The sequence below is a fragment of the Notolepis coatsorum genome (genome assembly GCF_963971535.1).
Source record: "Notolepis coatsorum genome assembly, chromosome: 5".
Classification (NCBI taxonomy): Eukaryota; Metazoa; Chordata; class Actinopteri; order Aulopiformes; family Paralepididae; genus Notolepis; species Notolepis coatsorum.
The window spans coordinates 28359751-28379655 of record NC_140169.1 but is presented as its reverse complement, the minus strand read 5'-3'; the positions used below and the strand labels follow the sequence as shown (position 1 = coordinate 28379655).

The window sequence follows — 19905 nt, the reverse complement described above, 5'->3', positions numbered from 1 at the left end:
CCCGACTATACTCGTGATTGGCGTTCAAGCGTCGGCGAGTTAACCCGACTATACTCGTGGTCGGCGTTCAATGAGTTAACAGCCCAGCTGGTAATGGTTGACAGATTATATGTGTCTCTAGGCCCCACCTTGTAATGATTGGCAGGTAGTTGTGTCTCTAGGCCCCGCCTGGTAATGATTGACAGGTTCTATGTGTCTCTAGGTCCCACCTTGTAATGATTGACAGGTAGTTGTGTCTCTAGGCCCCGCCTGGTGTCCGATGGAGGAGGAGCTTCTAGCTCAGCCTCAGGTGATGAAGCTACTGGATTCGCTCAGAGAACAATACACCAGATACCAGGAGGTCTGCAGACAACGAAACAAACGCACCCAACTAGAGGAGATACACACCAAGGTCATGCAGGTAAGACACATGCACATATACGCACATATTATTACCACATAAAAGCAGGCATGAAATGCATAACAAGTCAATTGTCTGCTGTATTTGTTATTATACTAGTAGCTTACCTGTACTAATAGGAAACTATCATTAGGCATTGGGCTGTGCTTTCTAACCCATTTATTGACAAAAAAGGGACAAGAACTTGATTTATTGTGATGTTTCTTCTTGACTTGTTGACTTGTCCGGCCCATGGGGACATTAACAGCTCTCTGGCTTTAATTTTGATTTGATTAAGAACCAGTCATGCGTTTCAGTTCAATAATGATTTTATTTATTTACATTTGATGGTTTGGTTTTCATGCTCGTACATTTTTTTTCAAATTGGACTGTAATGAAATAATGTAAATTTACTCTTGACAGCTGCTGAACAGTGACACATCTCTGTTAGGTGGGCTGATGGGTAGTGATGTAGTCCTGGAGCTGAGCCTGGGGTTGCCATGGTTACCAGGGAGATGTTGGTCGCTAGCCTGGAGGATTAGAAGGGGGGGGGTGGCCTAGTTCCTTTCTGTTGCAAGGATTGGTGTGCGTGTGGTAGAGGTCTAATATAGCTTGAAGGCGTTGTTGCCCTGATATACAGTGAATGAAAACACCACTTAACTTTGGAACACATCTCACTCTCTCTCTCTCTCTCTCTCTCTCTCTATGTTCTATATCAGTAGTAGCCTATAGCACTGTGTGCTATTATCTTGTGTATTTCAGTGAGTGGGTCTTTGTTTGTTAGTGTGTTCTTCTCTCAGTGCTGGTGGGTCGTGGTTTTGGATGTGTCATTCCCCTGTGTGTGTGTCAGGTGGTGAACTGGTTAGAAGGTCCTGGTTCTGAGCAGCTGAAGACCCAGTGGGCCATAGGAGACTCTATCAGAGCCTCTCAGGCTCTGCAACAGAAACATGAAGACATAGAGAGCCAGCACAGCGTGAGTTAATATACACACACACACACACACACACACACAGAGACCCAGCACAGTGTGTGTTAATGCTGTGGAGATTTCAATAAAACGGACAATAAAGGTCTTGCACATAATTTCAGTCGGGATTCAGAAAATATCATAGCACTGAAACTGCCCTCACCAAAATAATCAGTGACCTCAGGCTAAACTCTGACGAGAATAAGATCTCCATCCTTATCCTGCTAGATCTCAGTGCAGCATTTGATACAATCGATCACGATATTCTAATCGATCGTCTTGAAAACCATGTCGGTTTCTCAGAACATGTGCTAGGCTGGTTTAAAACATACATCAGAGGGAGGAAATTCTATGTTAAACTAGGAGATCACATGTCTGATATATACGACAACAACTATGGAGTTGCACAAGGGAGTTGCTTAGGTCCTTTACTCTTCTCCCTTTACATGTTACCGCTGGGTGATATCATAATGTAGATTTCCATAGCTATGCGGATGATACACAACTGTACATATCTGCTGAACCAAATGATACAGCGATTAGCTCCATTACAGACTGCTTACTGGCAATAAATAAATGGAACTTCCTGAAACTAAACGAGAACAAAACTGAAATTCTAATTATCTGCCCCAAAACTAAAAAAGAAACATTAATAAAGAACCTGGGAGGACTAACCCCTTGGATCAAATCTGAGGTCACTAGTCTCGGGGTTATCATAGATTCAGAACTGAACTTCAATTCTCATATTAGCAAAGTGACGAAAACATCGTTCTTCCATCTCAGAAATATAGCAAAAGTACGACTATTTATTAATCAGAACGATGCTGAGAAGCTAATTCATGCATTCATATCTAGCCGGTTAGAGACTACTGTAATGCACTTTTCACAGGTCTCCCTAAGAAAATCACAGAGAGGCTTCAGCTAATCCAAAACTCTGCAGCCCGACTGCTAACTAGAACCAAAAGGAGAGAGCACATTAGTCCAGTCTTGGCTGCTTTACACTGGCTTCCTGTAACATTTAGAATTTACTTTAAGGTCCTTCTCCTTACATACAAAGCTCTAAATGGACTGGGACCTAGCTACATCGCCAACACTCTAATAAATTACACACCAGCAAGAACACTGCGATCATCAGCTGCTGGACTACTAGAGGCTCCCAGAAACAGTCAAAAGAGGATCGGTAATGCAGCCTTTATCAACTATGCCCCAAAACTGTGGAACAAACTACCCCAAAACATCAGAGAAGCCAACTCGCTAGACATCTTCAAAAGACAGCTTAAAACCTATCTCTTTGCTCAGGCATTTCAATGTGGGGTAATGCAGGCAAATATTTGAAGATAGATATCTGCTACCACCTAGTGGCAAGGGGAAATATTATTATAGAAACATCAGGGATATCCTGACACAAATTGTACTTACCTGCACTATTCTTACCCTGCCTACTTTTATACACTGCCTATCAAATTCATGTGTCGGTTCTATGCTAATTTTATCTCACTACCTCCTACTGTATGCACTGTAATTTTAAGAGAACTATTTTATCACACTTTTTACTTCTTACTGATGACTATTTTTAAACTGAATCATTTTAAACTATTTTTATTATTTGTATTACTGAATGAAACTGTAAACAAAGAGCCTATTGGGATGCTAGATCCTAATGTGAAACACTGTGATTTACCATACCTTGCTATCTGTCTATCTTTTTTTTATGCTTATTATTAGTGTGGGTGACCTGGCGAAGCCAGGTTGCAACCCACACTATACATATCCATACTCTTTTTATTCTTTATTCTTTATTCCACCGATTTTGACAACACACTCGTGCCAGAGCGTTCGCGCCCCATACACGTGAAAGGTATCAAAACGAGCGGCTTGCTCCAACTCGATATGCTATTCGAACTCGTAAAGTTTCACCGCACCGTCTGGCTACGAATCGACTTTAAACGGTAAAATTTCGGAAATACAGTGCAATTTAGAGTTTCAAACACTTTGCAACACGTAAGCGTTCGCGCACCATACACGTGAAAGGTATCAAAACGAGCGGCTTGCCTATGGCAACTGCGGTCTTCGAACTCGTAAAAGTTTCACCGCACCGTCTGGCTACGAATCGACTTTAAACGGTAAAATTTCTGTCCCATTGGGAATGCATTGCAATTTAGAGTGTAGCAGCTGAAATAATCTTTTTCCCCCTACCTTGGGTGAATTGCGAGTGTGATCTCAATTTTGGACGTAGAAATAAAACAAACACATCAAAACGATGACACGGCTGTCATCCCGCTCACAAAAGAAGAATAAATGGAATTGGACATTTCTATCTCAACTGACGACCATTTGTTTGAAGGTTCTCCTCCCCATTGACCGCCATGCAATCGCCCTCTAGAAATCAATTTTTTTTTAGCCTTCTGTTCCGATCGCCGAAGGAGTGCCACAATCTCGCGCACAATCCTTCGCCTACTCGTTGTAGTGCTCTTGTGCGAGTCACAATGCTTCATCTCTTATAGTTTTCTTTTAATCAACGTGACAATGCAGTCATGTAAAGAAATTTCAGAATATGCAAGTCATTGTGCTCATGGCTGATTGGTTCAGGCTTAACAGCTGTGAGGCTCAGGGCTCATGGCTGAGCTGACCTGCCAATGACATCATCCACTTAACCCATCATTGGCCATCACTGTGTTGCACTACTGAATTGCTGGACAGCGCCCTCTGTCTTGTGGGTTGTGTCATTGTACTCAGTAGGGATATCCTCTTTCATTTTTCATTGGTCCATGTTGACCACCTTTCATTGGTCGATGTTGACCACTCCCCCAATCCTTAGACCACGCCCCCTTAGGCCACACCCCCTCAGTGTATCTCTTGAACCGTTTGTCGTAGAGACTTGCGGATTGTGCCATTGGTCGATGTTGACCACCTTTCATTGGTCGATGTTGACCACTCCCCCGATCCTTAGACCACGCCCCCTTAGGCCACACCCCCTCAGTGTAACTCTTGAACCGTTTGTCGTAGAGACTTGGGGATTGTGCCATTGGTCGATGTTGACCACCTTTCATTGGTCGATGTTGACCACTCCCCCGATCATTAGACCACGCCCCCTTAGGCCACACCCCCTCAGTGTATCTCTTGAACCGTTTGTCGTAGAGACTTGCGGATTGTGCCATTGTACTCGGTGTAATAGTGTAATAGTGTGTAATAGTGTAATAGTGTGTAAAATAGTGTGTAATAGTGTAATAGTGTGTAATAGTGTAATAGTGTGTAATAGTGTGTAATAGTGTAATAGTGTAATAGTGTGTAATAGTGTAATATTGTGTAATAGTGTGTAATAGTGTAATAGTGTGTAATAGTGTGTAATAGTGTAATAGTGTGTAATAGTGTAATAGTGTGTAATAGTGTAATAGTGTCTAATAGTGTAATAGTGTAATAGTGTGTAATAGTGTAATAGTGTAATAGTGTGTAATAGTGTAATAGTGTGTAATAGTGTGTAATAGTGTAATAGTGTGTAATAGTGTGTAATAGTGTGTAATAGTGTAATAGTGTGTAATAGTGTAATAGTGTAATAGTGTGTAATAGTGTAATAGTGTGTAATAGTGTAATAGTGTAATAGTGTGTAATAGTGTAATAGTGTGTAATAGTGTAATAGTGTGTAATAGTGTGTAATAGTGTGTAATAGTGTAATAGTGTGTAATAGTGTGTAATAGTGTAATAGTGTAATAGTGTGTAATAGTGTAAGTGTGTAATAGTGTGTAATAGTGTAATAGTGTAATAGTGTGTAAGTGTGTAATAGTGTAATAGTGTAATAGTGTGTAAGTGTGTAATAGTGTGTAATAGTGTAATAGTGTGTAATAGTGTAATAGTGTGTAATAGTGTAATAGTGTAATAGTGTGTAATAGTGTAATAGTGTAATAGTGTGTAATAGTGTAATAGTGTGTAATAGTGTAATAGTGTGTAATAGTGTAATAGTGTAATAGTGTGTAAGTGTGTAAGTGTGTAATAGTGTAATAGTGTGTAATAGTGTAATAGTGTGTAATAGTGTAATAGTGTGTAATAGTGTAATAGTGTAATAGTGTGTAATAGTGTAATCGTGTAATAGTGTGTAATAGTGTAATAGTGTGTAATAGTGTAATAGTGTGTAATAGTGTAATAGTGTAATAGTGTAATAGTGTGTAATAGTGTAATAGTGTGTAATAGTGTAATAGTGTAATAGTGTGTAATAGTGTAATAGTGTGTAATAGTGTAATAGTGTAATAGTGTGTAATAGTGTAATAGTGTAATAGTGTGTAATAGTGTGTAATAGTGTGTAATAGTGTGTAATAGTGTGTAATAGTGTGTAATAGTGTAATAGTGTAATAGTGTAATAGTGTGCAATAGTGTAATAGTGTAATAGTGTGTAATAGTGTAATAGTGTAATAGTGTGTAATAGTGTAATAGTGTGTAATAGTGTAATAGTGTAATAGTGCAATAGTGTGTAATAGTGTAATAGTGTGTAATAGTGTTATAGTGTAATAGTGTAATAGTGTGTAATAGTGTAATAGTGTGTAATAGTGTGTAATAGTGTGTAATAGTGTGTAATAGTGTAATAGTGTGTAATAGTGTAATAGTGTGTAATAGTGTAATAGTGTAATAGTGTGTAATAGTGTAATAGTGTGTAATAGTGTGTAATAGTGTAAGTGCGTAATAGTGTAATAGTGTAATAGTGTGTAATAGTGTAATAGTGTGTAATAGTGTGTAATAGTGTGTAATAGTGTGTAATAGTGTGTAATAGTGTAATAGTGTGTAATAGTGTAATAGTGTGTAATAGTGTAATAGTGTAATAGTGTGTAATAGTGTGTAATAGTGTAATAGTGTGTAATGTGTAATAGTGTGTAATAGTGTGTAATAGTGTAATAGTGTGTAATAGTGTAATAGTGTGTAATAGTGTGTAATAGTGTAATAGTGTGTAATAGTGTGTAATAGTGTGTAATAGTGTAATATTGTGTAATAGTGTAATAGTGTAATAGTGTTGCGGGTTGTGTCATTGCACTCAGTAGGGATATCCTCTTTGATTGGTCTATGTTGACCACTCCCCCGATCCTTAGGCCGCGCCCCCTTTTTGTATCCTTTGAACCGTTTGTCATAGAGACTCGCGAGAGACCCTCTCCCCCATTGGCCGGCGGTGCACAGGCGTCACCCACACTTTCACAATTTCCCCCGCGTGGAATTGTCTAGTTATTATTATTATTATTATTATTATTATTATTATTATTATTATTATTATTCTTACCCTACCTACTTTCATACACTTCCAATGAAATTCATATGTCGGTTCTATGATGTTAGAGTGATGCTCTGTTGTTGTGAGCGACACACTGCTCTGTTATAAGGTAACTTAGAACTGTACTTTGTAAAGAAACTCAAAGTGTTAAGAGTGATGCACTGCTCTGTTGTATGTTAGAGCGACGGACTGCTCTGTTGTATGTTAGAGCGACGGACTACTCTGTTGTATGTATGTTCGATCAATGCTCTGTGTATGTTAGAACTTTGTAAAGAAACTCAAAGTACTAAGAGCGATACACTGCTCTGTTGTTATATATTTTTTATTGAACAATCTTATCACACTTTTTTACTGTCCGTTCTATCTTATTATTTTAGCCTATTTTAAACGGAATCAAACCACACTTTTTTACTCTATCTAATCTATTCTATTATTATTTGTATTGCTGAATCACTGATTTGCCTAACCTTGCTACCTCTCTATCTCTTTGTATTTACATTTTAAATTTTGTATGCTCTCTTATGCCTGTATTTTTTTACTGTTGTGAAGCACTTTGAACTGCAACCTCTGTATGAAAAGTGCTATACAAATAAAGTTATTATTATTATTATTATTATTATTATTATTATTATTATTATTATTATTATTATTATAATATTTATGTAATTCTGTCTTCCAACATGGCTGCTTGTAACAAAGCAACCATTGCTTTGTACATGCCAATGGAAGAGACAGTTGCTATGTGCAAAACAATTGCTATGTGTTGATATATGAGAACAAAAACATGAGCAATTTATTTTTTGAAAGTGGTTACTTACCAATGGTTACAGGCAGCCATACTGGAAGAAAGAACTCTAATCAAAGGTATGTGTATGTTTTGGCATTTGATTGGGATTTATTACCTTAAAAATAAAAGCAGATCCAAAATTGTATTTGTTGTAGGTTTGTGTGCTGTGTATCTGTGCCTTGCATGGGATTTATTTAGGGAGTGGTTACCATGGTTACTTCTAAACATTATGTGAGAAGTTGACAGTTGGTCAAACTACATCTCAATAGTTCCTTTACTGATCATTTGAGAATGGCAACATTAGCTACAAAAAAGTACCTTTGACACAAAAATAAACATTACACAGAATAATATTGCTGTATAGTTTGTTTGTACTTCAGAAGCTTTATTGTACTTAGATAGAGGTAAGACTGCTGATTTCTGAAGAGTTCTACAAAAAGTGAAATTTCCCTTAAGCTTAACCCCTTAAGCCTGATCAGTCCTGTATCAACATTATTTTCACGTCATAAATGGATCAATACCCTATCAAAACCGCAGTCAACGTGTATATTTTCAGCACTACATTTGTTTACCAATGATTCTAAGTGTTATTAGCGAAATATGAGTTTATAAATATCTCTGCGCAACGCATCGGAAACCGGATGAATTGGATGCGAGGAAATTACTCCATGAAACCGTTGTAGTCCTAAGAAAGAGGAGACCCAGGGCTTTCGATGGACATCGAAATTTCATAAAACTATACTACCCAGCTCACACCAGCCTGTGTCAAAACTAGGGATGCACCGAATATTCGGCCACCGAAAATTATCGGCCGAAAATGGTTAAAAAGGCTCTTTCGGCTTTCGGCCGAAAGGGTTTTAGCACCGAAAATATATCACCGAATGTCAAAGAACAGGGATACGTAACGTTCGTAACTGAAAGTGTTGTTGTGATGACGTAATCAAAACGCGCAACGTGTAACGTGAGCAGCTTGGCAGCTCTTCGTGCGTTCTGCAGCCTGTGATAACTAACTCCTCTTGGGAGTCGCGCTGTTTCTATGTAAACTCTGCGACCGCGAGCAACGAATCCAATAAATGCATCTTTAACACTATGGCGACCGGCGCCCCGCGGCGATTTAGGCCTCAGAGGACAGAGGATTGTAAACAAACCGATGTACTTTCTAAGAGCTTTATATATCATTTATAGTATTGCTATCTGTCCATTCTCATTGTCACTTGAGTGCATAAACCGTGCCTTCATAATGGCTTAAAGAAAAAAAAATCCATCGGTTGGTTGTCATTTTATAGCGTCGTGAATATAAGGTATATTGCGCTTTTCGTCTAGGCTTTTCTGCAGGAGGCTGCAAAAAAGGCAAAACGTTGGCGCCGTTATATCAAACGCCATTTCTGCTGTATATATACGAATGAAATAAAACAAACTGCGTAGCATCCGGACTATTACAGAGCATCTATGGATGAAATGGGGGCGGCGGGGAATGCCGATCAGTATTATTGATTAGCAATAGAGTGTGCGTTCCGGTAGCCAATGTCAGTAGTCTATCACGTCTATCACACAAAACAATGTCCAATCCAGCTGTAATTTGGGGTAATATTATCCTACCGTCAGGCCATGTGATCGCCGGCAGCATTTCCTCACCAGTCATCGGATTCTGGTAGATCGATATGCACATTGGCTAATCATAAATCCCATTATTCCATGCTGAAAAAAACTTTCGGCAAGTTGATCCAAGATGGAGGGTCTTCTTTTGGAATCAAGGATCTATGATCCGCCCACAGGACTGTAAAGCATTTTTTTTTATTTTTTTTAATCCCATCAATGATACTGCAGTGGAGCGATGGCGCCCCTAAGCGGATCTGGCCGGTACTGCATGTTTCGAAAATCAAATATGTGGAAAGATCCTGCTAGTGGATCGGGTACCTAATAAGCGTTATAAATATGGAATAAAACAATAACAACACGTCACGAGTATACTCATGGCTCTGGACCACAACGCATGGAATCGAAACACGTATATACTCGTGAACGGACGCCATAGTGTTAACATGCTTTATATCCTCGCCATTACTATATGCCCGTCGCGGTTAAAAAATTTTGAACTAACGTTAGCGTTAAGCTAGCTAACGCTTCCATTCCTCTTTGACCAGGATCTCTTAAGCCACGTCATCCCCCGCTAGGAGTCATGGGAGATGTAGTAAATACAACAGTCCTGTATGTGTGTCTTTATGCAGATCGTTATGCAGTTTTAAAGCACCCTGGCTTTGTTCTGAATGCACTTTGTTGTAGTTATCCTACAGAGAAAAGAAAATGCACTTGACTTTAATGCACAATTTGTTGTATGCAAAGAGAAAATGTTTAAATTGTACAATCTTTCAGCAGTCAGTCTGGAATTAATGTATGCATTCAAAAGTGCTGAATAAATGTTTTATTGGCCCATAATAGTGATTATTAATATTATTTAAGTTAAGTTTTGCCATAATCATGTCTTTTGCCATAATCAGGTAGCTAAAAAAAAAAAACATTATATATATATTTATATTAATCATTTTCGGCCTTTCGGCATTCGGTTTTCGGCCAACTGTTTCCTATTTTCGGTTTCGGCCAAGAATTTCCCATTCGGTACATCCCTAGTCAAAACTGCCGAAAATATTCAATGCGAAAAATTCTGATGTTATTTTCTTGTTTATATCTCACGGGTTGAACAAACCTGAAGGTTATTGCCATAAAATACAACATATATTGTTTCTTTCTGTGAACGTCTAGGGTAGAAAATGGCGGAGCTATGGACATTACAAAAGTAACTGTACTACTTACAGTAGATTTCAATCACGGTCTTTGCTGCCCTGTAACGGGCGCCTGGTGGTAGGGGTGGGCGATATGACGATATTAAATAAATATCTGGTACAATTGCATAACGATACACTTCTGAAACGTATCGTGATGTTCTTGTTTTGTTTGTTTATTAACACAGTTAAGAAGTAAAAACAATACATAATAAGTTATAACGATTGTGAAGGAGAAGTTAGAAGCCTAGACCACACACATTGACAGTGTTGTGAAGAAGGCACGACAACGCCTCTACTTCCTCAGGCGCCTAAGGAAGTTCCAAGTCAGTCAGAAGATCCTTAGGAACTTCTACTCATGTACAATAGAGAGCATCCTGACCGGCAACATCACCTCCTGGTTTGGGAATAGCACTGCACAAGACCGTAGCAGACTACAAAGAGTGACACGTTCAGCCGAACGCACAATTGGAGGGGGGCTTCCCACCCTCCAGAACATTTACAACAAGCGGTGCAAGGGGAAGGCTAAGAGAATTATTAAGGACTCGAGCCACCCGAACAACTGCCTCTTTGAACTGCTGCGGTCAGGCAAGCGATACCGGAGTCTTAAGGCGAGCACAGAAAGACTCAGAAGAAGCTTCTATCCCCAGGCCATCAGGCTGCTAAACGAACAATAATCGCTAAACGAACAATAATCACTATGCAACAACCATCAAATGCACACAGCACACACACCCACACGCACACACTCACTCAAACAAACAACACACTGCACCACCCACTCTCCACACTTTAGATCACACAAACACACTTACACTTTATATTTATTGATAAAGGATTTGCACTACAACTCGTACACCTACTGTGAATTGTACCTAAATTGCACCTCGTCCCATTTCTCCATTTCTGCCTTGCACTATATAGTATTGTATATTAGTACACTGCACAGTATTGTATATTGTATGGTAACTACGTCTATTCTGCATCGAACATTGTACATATGTCTAAACTGAACACTGTGACCTCTTTTTTTTTTTACTTCTAATTTTACTATGTTTTTATTTCATACTTATCTTGTCTTGCACAGTCTCTGGAGCGCAACAGTAAGAAGCATTTTGTACAAAAGTATTCTGTACTTCTGTATGACAACTATTAAAGAAACTTGAAACTTGAAACTAGAGGCTTATCAAGAACTTCCCCTGTTTTATAAAATCAAACATACAAAAATACAAAAATATGCATATTATAAAATACATGAATACATTAAATAGATTTGTGTTAATACAAACATACATACACACAGTACATACATGCATATACTGTGTACATAATAATATATAACAACCCACCCACCTGCCTACAAACCTACCCACCCACTATATATCGCTTCATGCATTGGGCTCCTCCAGGTTCCAACTCTGCGTGCACTGTGTTGACTTCCTAGTGTGACATCACTTCAACTACGGCAACCAAGATGCTCAAACTCAAACCTAATACATCACGGGGGGGGGGGGGCTGTATCTCTCTCGATCTCTCTCTCTCTACGTTAGATGATTTAAAGTAGCCAAACGTTACACTATAAATACTAACTGGATAGTTGATGATATAAACATTTAATTTACTACATGCAGTGGAAAACGAACAAAAGCGAGTGGAGTCGAGTAGGTACCATGCAGTGGAAAAGAGGCATAAGAGAATACTTCATAATGTTTCATGCAATTAAAAAGTAAATATATGTATTTAGTACACATGATGTACACACCTTTACAGTGTTATGTTTACCAGTAGGATGTTATAACATTGCTGGTAATAAAAATTATTATTATTTTCTCACAGTAGTGCGTGTATGTATGTATGTATGTATGTATGTATGTATATATATATATATGTGTGTGTGTGTGTCTGTGTATTTTTGGCTAAAGTGGATAGAAAACACAGTACTGTGCAAAAGTCTTAGGCACCCAAGAGTTTTTATATAAATTGTCGTATATGTTAATACATTTCTTTCTGTATTAGTGTCGGTAGACTACTCTTAGATTTTTTTTAACTTTTCATTTAATAATTTTTGAAAGCATCTTCATGGTTTAATGCACACATAATAATAATAATAATAATAATAATAATAATAATAATAATAATAATAATAATAATAATAATAATAATAATAATAATAATAATAATAATAATAATAACTTTATTTGTATAGCACTTTTCATACAGAAGTTGCAGTTCAAAGTGCTTCACAACAGTAAAAAATACAGCCATAAGCGAGCATGAAAAAGATGGAGGTAAATCACAGTGTTTCACATTAGGATCTAGCATCCCAATAGGTTCTCTGTTTACAGTTTCATTCAGTAATACAAATAATAAAAATAGTTTAAAATGATTCGGTTTAAAAATAGTCAAAAAAAATTAAAATAGAACGGACATACAACAGGGTATTTAACATACAATAGAGCAGTGCATCAGTAAGAAGTAAAAAGTGTGATAAAATAGTTCAATTTTGAATTATAAAATGGAGCAGACATACAACAGGGTATTTAACACATTCTTTGCCAGCCATTGTACCCATCAAAGTACCCTCTCTGCCACCACTATAAGTCTATGGAGATGTTTACCTTCTTTGCAGGGCTATAACTTTTTAAATTGTATTGCTATATTGACATTACTATGGCCCATTCAACATCGATTATCTATCGTTCAGGATGTGGGAACGTTATATTTTTTCATTCATACATTCATATAAAAATACCTTCTAGAATATAAGTGTTTTTATCGTTTTCTGCAGTAATTCTTAGAACGTGAGTTATAGGCCTAAACGCATATATAGATTATCAATTGGCGTTTCTTCCCTATACATGCTATATTATCGGTATATGATCGGTATACGGTATGCTTCATCATGCGTGAAGGAAGGGGGGGGGGTCGTTTATAATTCCCTGATCATCAGTAAATGCTTTATGTAGGTTGGGTGATATATTGATCAGATCGGTTTGCTCACAAGGAAACTCACAATCGGGTTGAAAATAATGTTATATTCCTCTTACCGTGGGTCAATGAGACTAGCGGTGAAAGATCCCAAGTACACAACGCCGATCGCCTAGGTCCATTTCCGGTTTGTATGTCGCAATAAACGCCGAAATCATATCGATTATTAAGTTTAGAAAGCGATCCATTATGTACATAATGTCTGTCGGGAGTCCTGCAACGAGATGTGACTGTCGGATGATTTTCATCGACGCACATCGGCCACACCCACTCGCCCGACCATCCACCAGGCGGCGGTATTGAGCCGTTGTTGCCGTCACCTATAGGGTCCAGCTGCATCGTCGCGGGTGTATATATGAATTATGAATGCCATGGCGAAAAATTGAAATATTGATCTCAATAACGCTGGACAGCGTGGTCTGGCGCTCAACGCATGGCGGTCAATAACGCTGGAAAGCGATTTTGGCGCACAATGTGTTAACATATCAAATAGTTCAATTTTGGATTACAACAGAGCAGTGCTCTTCATTATAGTAGTATTCAATATTCAAGGGGCTTTCACAATTATTACCTTTGGTAGTAATAATGGCACACAGTATCAGCAGGGCCGGGGGTGGGGGGGGGGGCGATGGGGTGAGGACTACCTCGACAGTCTGGGGAGTGGAGATGTGAGTTGTAGAGGAGGGAGGAGATAGCGAGATAAAATTTGCATAGAATTGACACATGAGTTTGATAGGAATTTTCATTTAAATGCCTGAGCAAAGAAGTAGGTTTTAAGCTGTCTTTTGAAGATATCTAGTGAGTTTGCTTCTCTGATGTTTTGGGGTAGTTTATTTCATAGTTGTGGGGCATAGTTGATAAAGGCTGCATTACTGATCCTTTTTTGACTGTTTCTGGGAGCCTCTAGTAGTCCAGCAGTTGATGATCGCAGTGTTCTTGCTAGCCTGTAATTTATTAGAGTGTTGGTGATGTAGCTAGGTCCCTGTCCATTTAGAGCTTTGTATGTAAGGAGAAGGACCTTAAAGTCAATTCTAAATGTTACAGGAAGCCAGTGTAAAGCAGATAAGACTGGGCCAATGTGCTCTCTCCTTTTGGTTCTAGTTAGCAGTCGGGCTGCAGAGTTTTTGGATAAGCTGAAGCCTCCCTCAGCCTCCCATATGTTGCAGGGACTATTATAATCATCATATTGGCATGACTGTATCCATCAAATGGTTAAATCAAGCATTTTTAAGTGCTTTAAAGTTTAGAGGAAATGTCCAAATATTGTGATATATATCGTGTATCGTGATGTAGCCAAAAAATATCGTGATAACATTTAGAGGCCATATCGCCCAGCCCTACCTGGTGGTACTAAATCTAGATTTAACTCTGCCATTGGAAAGAGGAGATTTGGCCCAATCCATAGATGTATGACTTGCCCATAATAAGGTAATTTATAGGCCTGATATTCTATATTCATATTTCAAATTTCATCCGGATGGCAAAATTCAGTACTGTATCTACAAAACCCCCTGTAAACCATTTGCTCTTCATTAATTTGCTTAGATTGTTAGTACACTTGATCTCAAGAAGGTGCTAAATGAGCTCAGTGGCAATTCTTCACGTCTGGTCAATGTTAGCATGATGTTATTCACCGTCAAAGATGAAAGAAGAAATCGATTATTTTATTGTCCTTTGGTGGTTCATTACAATTTACTCAAGCATAGTAACATTTCTGACACTGGGAATACATTCCCTGAGGTCCATAGATGTCCCTAGATACCAAGAACATGCAAATAGCCTTGTTGTGAAGGATCAGATTAAACCGAATATATATATTTATTTATATATATATATTTAAATAGTATTTGTATATCGTTTGATATCCCCTGTATATTCCTTGTACAATATGCACTGAATATCCCTTTAGTCTACTAAACAGCCCATAATAGTTTCATTCTACCATTGGACGAGAACCTGGCGCCAGCAGCCATACCCCTAGGTTCAAGTTCAATCGTGCCGCCCAACATGTCGTGGCAAGCCCGGTTCCGCGTAGGAATACGTCTGGCGAAATACGAATGGTACTATTTGTTCACAGCGCATATATATATGGCGCAAGTAAAGTAGAACCTTCTTTTAGTCCATTAGTTCTTTACCCTCCAACCGAGTAACAGACGCGAAGCCTCACCCACGACGCACGTGTGGTGCAGTAAGGCCTACTTGGCCTCAGAATAGGCATTGAGATATCGTGTGGATTAATAGTTGAATTGTCATAGTTTGGCACTATACCGTCGAGTTGGACGTATTCTATTAAGCTAATAATAGTCTATTTATGTATGGTGCATCGTCGGTTAGAGTTATAAAGTGAGCAGCACCCCCATCGTTCCTGACGCTATCTGGAGTCTTAACCAGGCTGGGCAGACCACTAGTGGTGCTTGCATCCGAGGAGCTCCGGGCCAGGACGAGGAGACCTGTACATTGGATTACTCTACCCGGACGACGGCGAGCCTTCCACGGCTTGGATTATGCTTTGGGTGCTTTGATTATTCCATGGATAACGGCCAACACTGCTGAGTGTTGGAACTACCCCCCGGAGAGGAGTCCAGGTGAGACGGCGCTCTACACCAGTGAGGTCGCCTCACGTCTCTCCGTTGTGGACCGGCAGCTACCGTCCACCAGAGGGTCCAGCTGTATTCATCTGCGGACCGAGGTTCTGTGGGCACCGTGTTCAAGACTTTGAATTCTCCCAAGAAATCGTCGGCCAGATGGGATACCGCCAGCGGCTCTTCTAACCCCCCCCCTCCTACTGTCTTACAACCAGCGGGACCCCCCCCCCCCTTAGTGTATCCAGCTATAATCATTTAAGTACCATCGCTATAGTTCCCTAAAGAACCGGGTTGTATACTTACTCCCTGCGTAACCAGAGATTGGACATTCAATGTTGATTTACCTACGAATACTCATTTGCCATACAAGTGCATTTCAAATCATAAGTGTAAACAAGTGAACGTTGTATATACCTTTTGCTATATTAAATATTCGATTTGTACATTTGTGTGGACTTCGTTTCATCAGGTGGGAAAGTGTTCATCATATCTATATCATGTACTGGATGGCCAGAAGTTAAAGTACAAGAGGTAGTGGTTTAATAATACCATACTTAACAATACAGTCAGGGAATTGTACCCCTCAGTTACAGACCTTGTAGAAAGGGAGCAATCTTCCATTTGCTTGGGTATGTACTTTTAGGCACATTTTCTGAAAATATGGCTACAGCTTAAGAGGTTAAAGCATTAAAATCGTCCTATTGCTCCTCTCCATACAGGAGTGGTTTGCAGTGTATGTGGAGTTGAACCAGCAGATCGCTGCCTTGCTCAGTGCCGGGGACGAGGAGGACCTGGTGGAGCTGAAAGGTCTTCAACAGCAGCTGAGTGACGTCTGCTACCGACAGGCTACTCAGCTGGAGAGCAGACAGAACATCCTACAGTCTGCACACGACTTCCACGGCACTGCACAGGACGTAAGTATGTCCGCAGGAGGTGTCCTCGAAGATGTGGACACACGAAAAACTCCAGAGGCTGGAGAGACTCTCGACCTCCGTCCTGTTGATATAGATGGGGGTGTACGTGCCTGCGTTGGTCTTCCTGAAGTCCACCATGAGCTCCTTTTAATTCTGTACATTGTATATTACTATTGCACTTTACTGTAAAATGTTCACTCTGGTTGGATGCCAAACTTATTTCCGTTGTACTGTACTTGTGTTGTATAATGACAATACATTTGAATCTAATCTAATAAAAAATTATGAAAATAATAATTAAATGTTATAGTAAAGGAATGGCAGCATATGTTATTATTCATATAATACTATTAGTATTACATTTGAGGAAAACATTTTAAACAATGTACACAGAGTTCAAATTGTATCTACGTCTGTGTGTTTGTCTCCAGTTGTCCCAGCAGCTGGACGGTCTACTGGGCATGCTCTGTGCTGATGTTGCACCTGCTGATGGAGCAGCCATCCAACAGACCCTGAAACACCTGGAGGAAAAACTCAAGTCTGTTGGTACGATCATTATTATATAATATTTACACATTAATAATACATTATATATTTACATTATTATATTATATTTACAAATTAACTCTTTCAGTGCCACGCCTGGTTTTCCATTTTACCGCTTGAATGCCACCATCCGCGCCAATGTTAACGTTAATATCGCCTAATCTATGTTTTAGATTATGGCTATGTGTCTAATCTGCCCATCGCATTATCAAAGACTATTTTCCAGACAGTGCTGTGAAGGCAGATTGTTTTTTTATCGCGTCGTTGCCGTTTCAGAGCAGTTAGAAAAGCCCCCGTTTTGATATAAAAAACAGCTCATTCTGGAGCATTCTATGAAAATCGTCTTTTAGTAGAATATTCCACAACGTTGATATTCGTCGGCCTTTTTATGAATCGTTTTCAAATAAACGCTAGATGATCAATATTATACGTGCACGCACGCACATTACGGCCGCGGGCGGAAATCGTTGATTTCCTCTCGGAGTTTTACATTGAAACCGAAAGAAGACATTTCACAAAACGGCTTATAACTTCATCAAACTTACTCTGATTATCCTACCACTGATAACATAGAGTCCTTACCTGACATCAGATGGTATCCAACTGGTATATTCCAATTCCTGATCACCATTCGAAAAAATCGATACGTGTATGGATCCAACGCGACACAGTGGATCTCCATGATCCGCGGGGATCTGAGGCTCCAGAATGAACTCTAGTAACCCCGGCTGGATCAGTGAACTGGAAAATGTGGAGTACCGGATTTTTTTCCCCATTCATTTTCATTGAGTCCATTCCAAAATCACTTATGTCATCTGGGAGACGACAGGGGGCGCTTTTTTCCACAGTGATCACCGGCGCAGCTCGGCAATACTCGGGTAGGCTCGGGTGATGCAATAATTTTTCAGATCACAAAAAAAAATAATAATAATAATTCCAAGAAATCTCGTGAGTGGCTAGCAACCACCTATAAAAAAACACGAGAAATCTCGTGAGTGGCACTGAAAGAGTTAAGACATATATTCACTATATTATATTTACACATTCATACATTATATATTTACATTATATTATCTTGCCACATTAATTATATATTCACATTATTACCTTATATTTACACATGATACATTATATATTCACATTATTACATTAACTTGACACATTGATAAATTATATATTCACATTATTACATTATATTTACACCTTAACCCATTCTCTGCCAACACTTTGACCATCCTCTGCCAGCGCTATTTGTCTATGGAGATGTTCACCTTCTTTGCAGGGCTATAACTTTTTAAATTGTATTGCTAAATTGACATTACTATGGCCCATTCAACATCAATTATCTATCGTTCAGGATGTAGGAACGTTTTACTTTTTCATTCATACTAAAATACCGTCTAGAGTATAAATATGTTTTTATCGTTTTCTGCAGTATTTAACACTTTGAGTGCCACGCCGGGTTTTCCTTTTTACCCGCTGAATGCCACCATCGGCGCCAATGTTAACGTTAATATCGCCTAATCTATGTTTTAAATTATGGCTATGTGTCTAATCTGCCCATCGCATTATCAAAGACTATTTTCCAGTCAGTGCTGTCAAGGCAGATTGGTTTTTTATCGCATCATTTCCGTTTCAGAGCATTTAGAAAAGCACCCGTTTTCAGATAAAAAAACAGCCCATTCTGGACCATTCTATGAAAATCGTCTTTTACTGGAATATTCCACAACGTTGATATTCGTCGGCCTTTTTATGAATCGTTTTCAAATAAACGCTAGATGATCAATATTATACGTGCACGCAAGCACATTCGGGCCGCGCACGGATAATCGCCGCGTTGATTTCCTCTTGGATTTTTACAGTGAAACCGAAAGAGCCCATTTCACAAAACAGCTTATAACTTCATCAAAATTAGTCTGATTATCCTAACACTGATAACATAGAGTCCTTACCTGACATCAGATGGTATCCAACTGGTATATTCCAATTCCTGATCACCATTCGAAAGAATCGATAAGTGTATAGATCCAACGCGATACAGTACAACTCCATGATCAGCGGGGCTCAGAGGCTCCAGAATCAACTGTGGTAACCCCGGCTGGATCAGTGGACTGGAAAATGTGGAGTACCGGATTTTTTTCCCCATCCATTTTCATTGAGTCCATTCCAAAATCCCTTATGTCATCTGAAAGACGATAGGGGGCGCTTTTTTCCACATATAATCTCCGGCGGTGCTCGTGTATACTCGGGTAGGCTCGTGTAACGGGGAAGTCCGTGGGTATGTCCACAGTCACTGAAACAGGTGTGTTGACGGGTGACTGTGGCAGTGCGGGCTGGTAAATTAAACTCACTTCCCCATAACAGGGTTAATAGACGCATAGGTACGGTAGTTAGGAGTGGATCCACTTCTTAGTGCAGCGGTCTGTGTCGTCGCCCGCGGACGCGGGAGCCCCCTGTTCGACTCCCCCTCGGGACATTCTCATTTAACATTTAACATCAAACACAACGCAGACCCAGTATGATCCGTCACAGTGGTGCCATGACCCGGATGTCCTGAGGGGCGTGAGTTTAGGGAGGTGAGTGTAACGGGGAAGTCCGTGGGTATGTCCACAGTCACTGAAACAGGTGTGTTGACGGGTGACTGTGGCAGTGCGGGCTGGTAAATTAAACTCACTTCCCCATAACAGGGTTAATAGACGCATAGGTACGGT

General features: G+C 39.5%; 1 protein-coding gene across 1 annotated transcript in view; it reads left to right on the top strand.

The window, feature by feature from the left end:
• Window positions 1-19905, top strand: part of sestd1 (SEC14 and spectrin domains 1) — a gene marked incomplete at its 3' end in the record, with an annotated part of 96172 nt that overhangs the window by 55310 nt on the left and 20957 nt on the right. The window contains exons 10-13 of the mRNA XM_084314052.1: window positions 243-400; window positions 1230-1352; window positions 16454-16648; window positions 17080-17194. Coding sequence (XP_084170178.1) covers window positions 243-400; window positions 1230-1352; window positions 16454-16648; window positions 17080-17194 — 591 coding nt within the window. The remainder of the gene's footprint in view (window positions 1-242; window positions 401-1229; window positions 1353-16453; window positions 16649-17079; window positions 17195-19905) is intronic.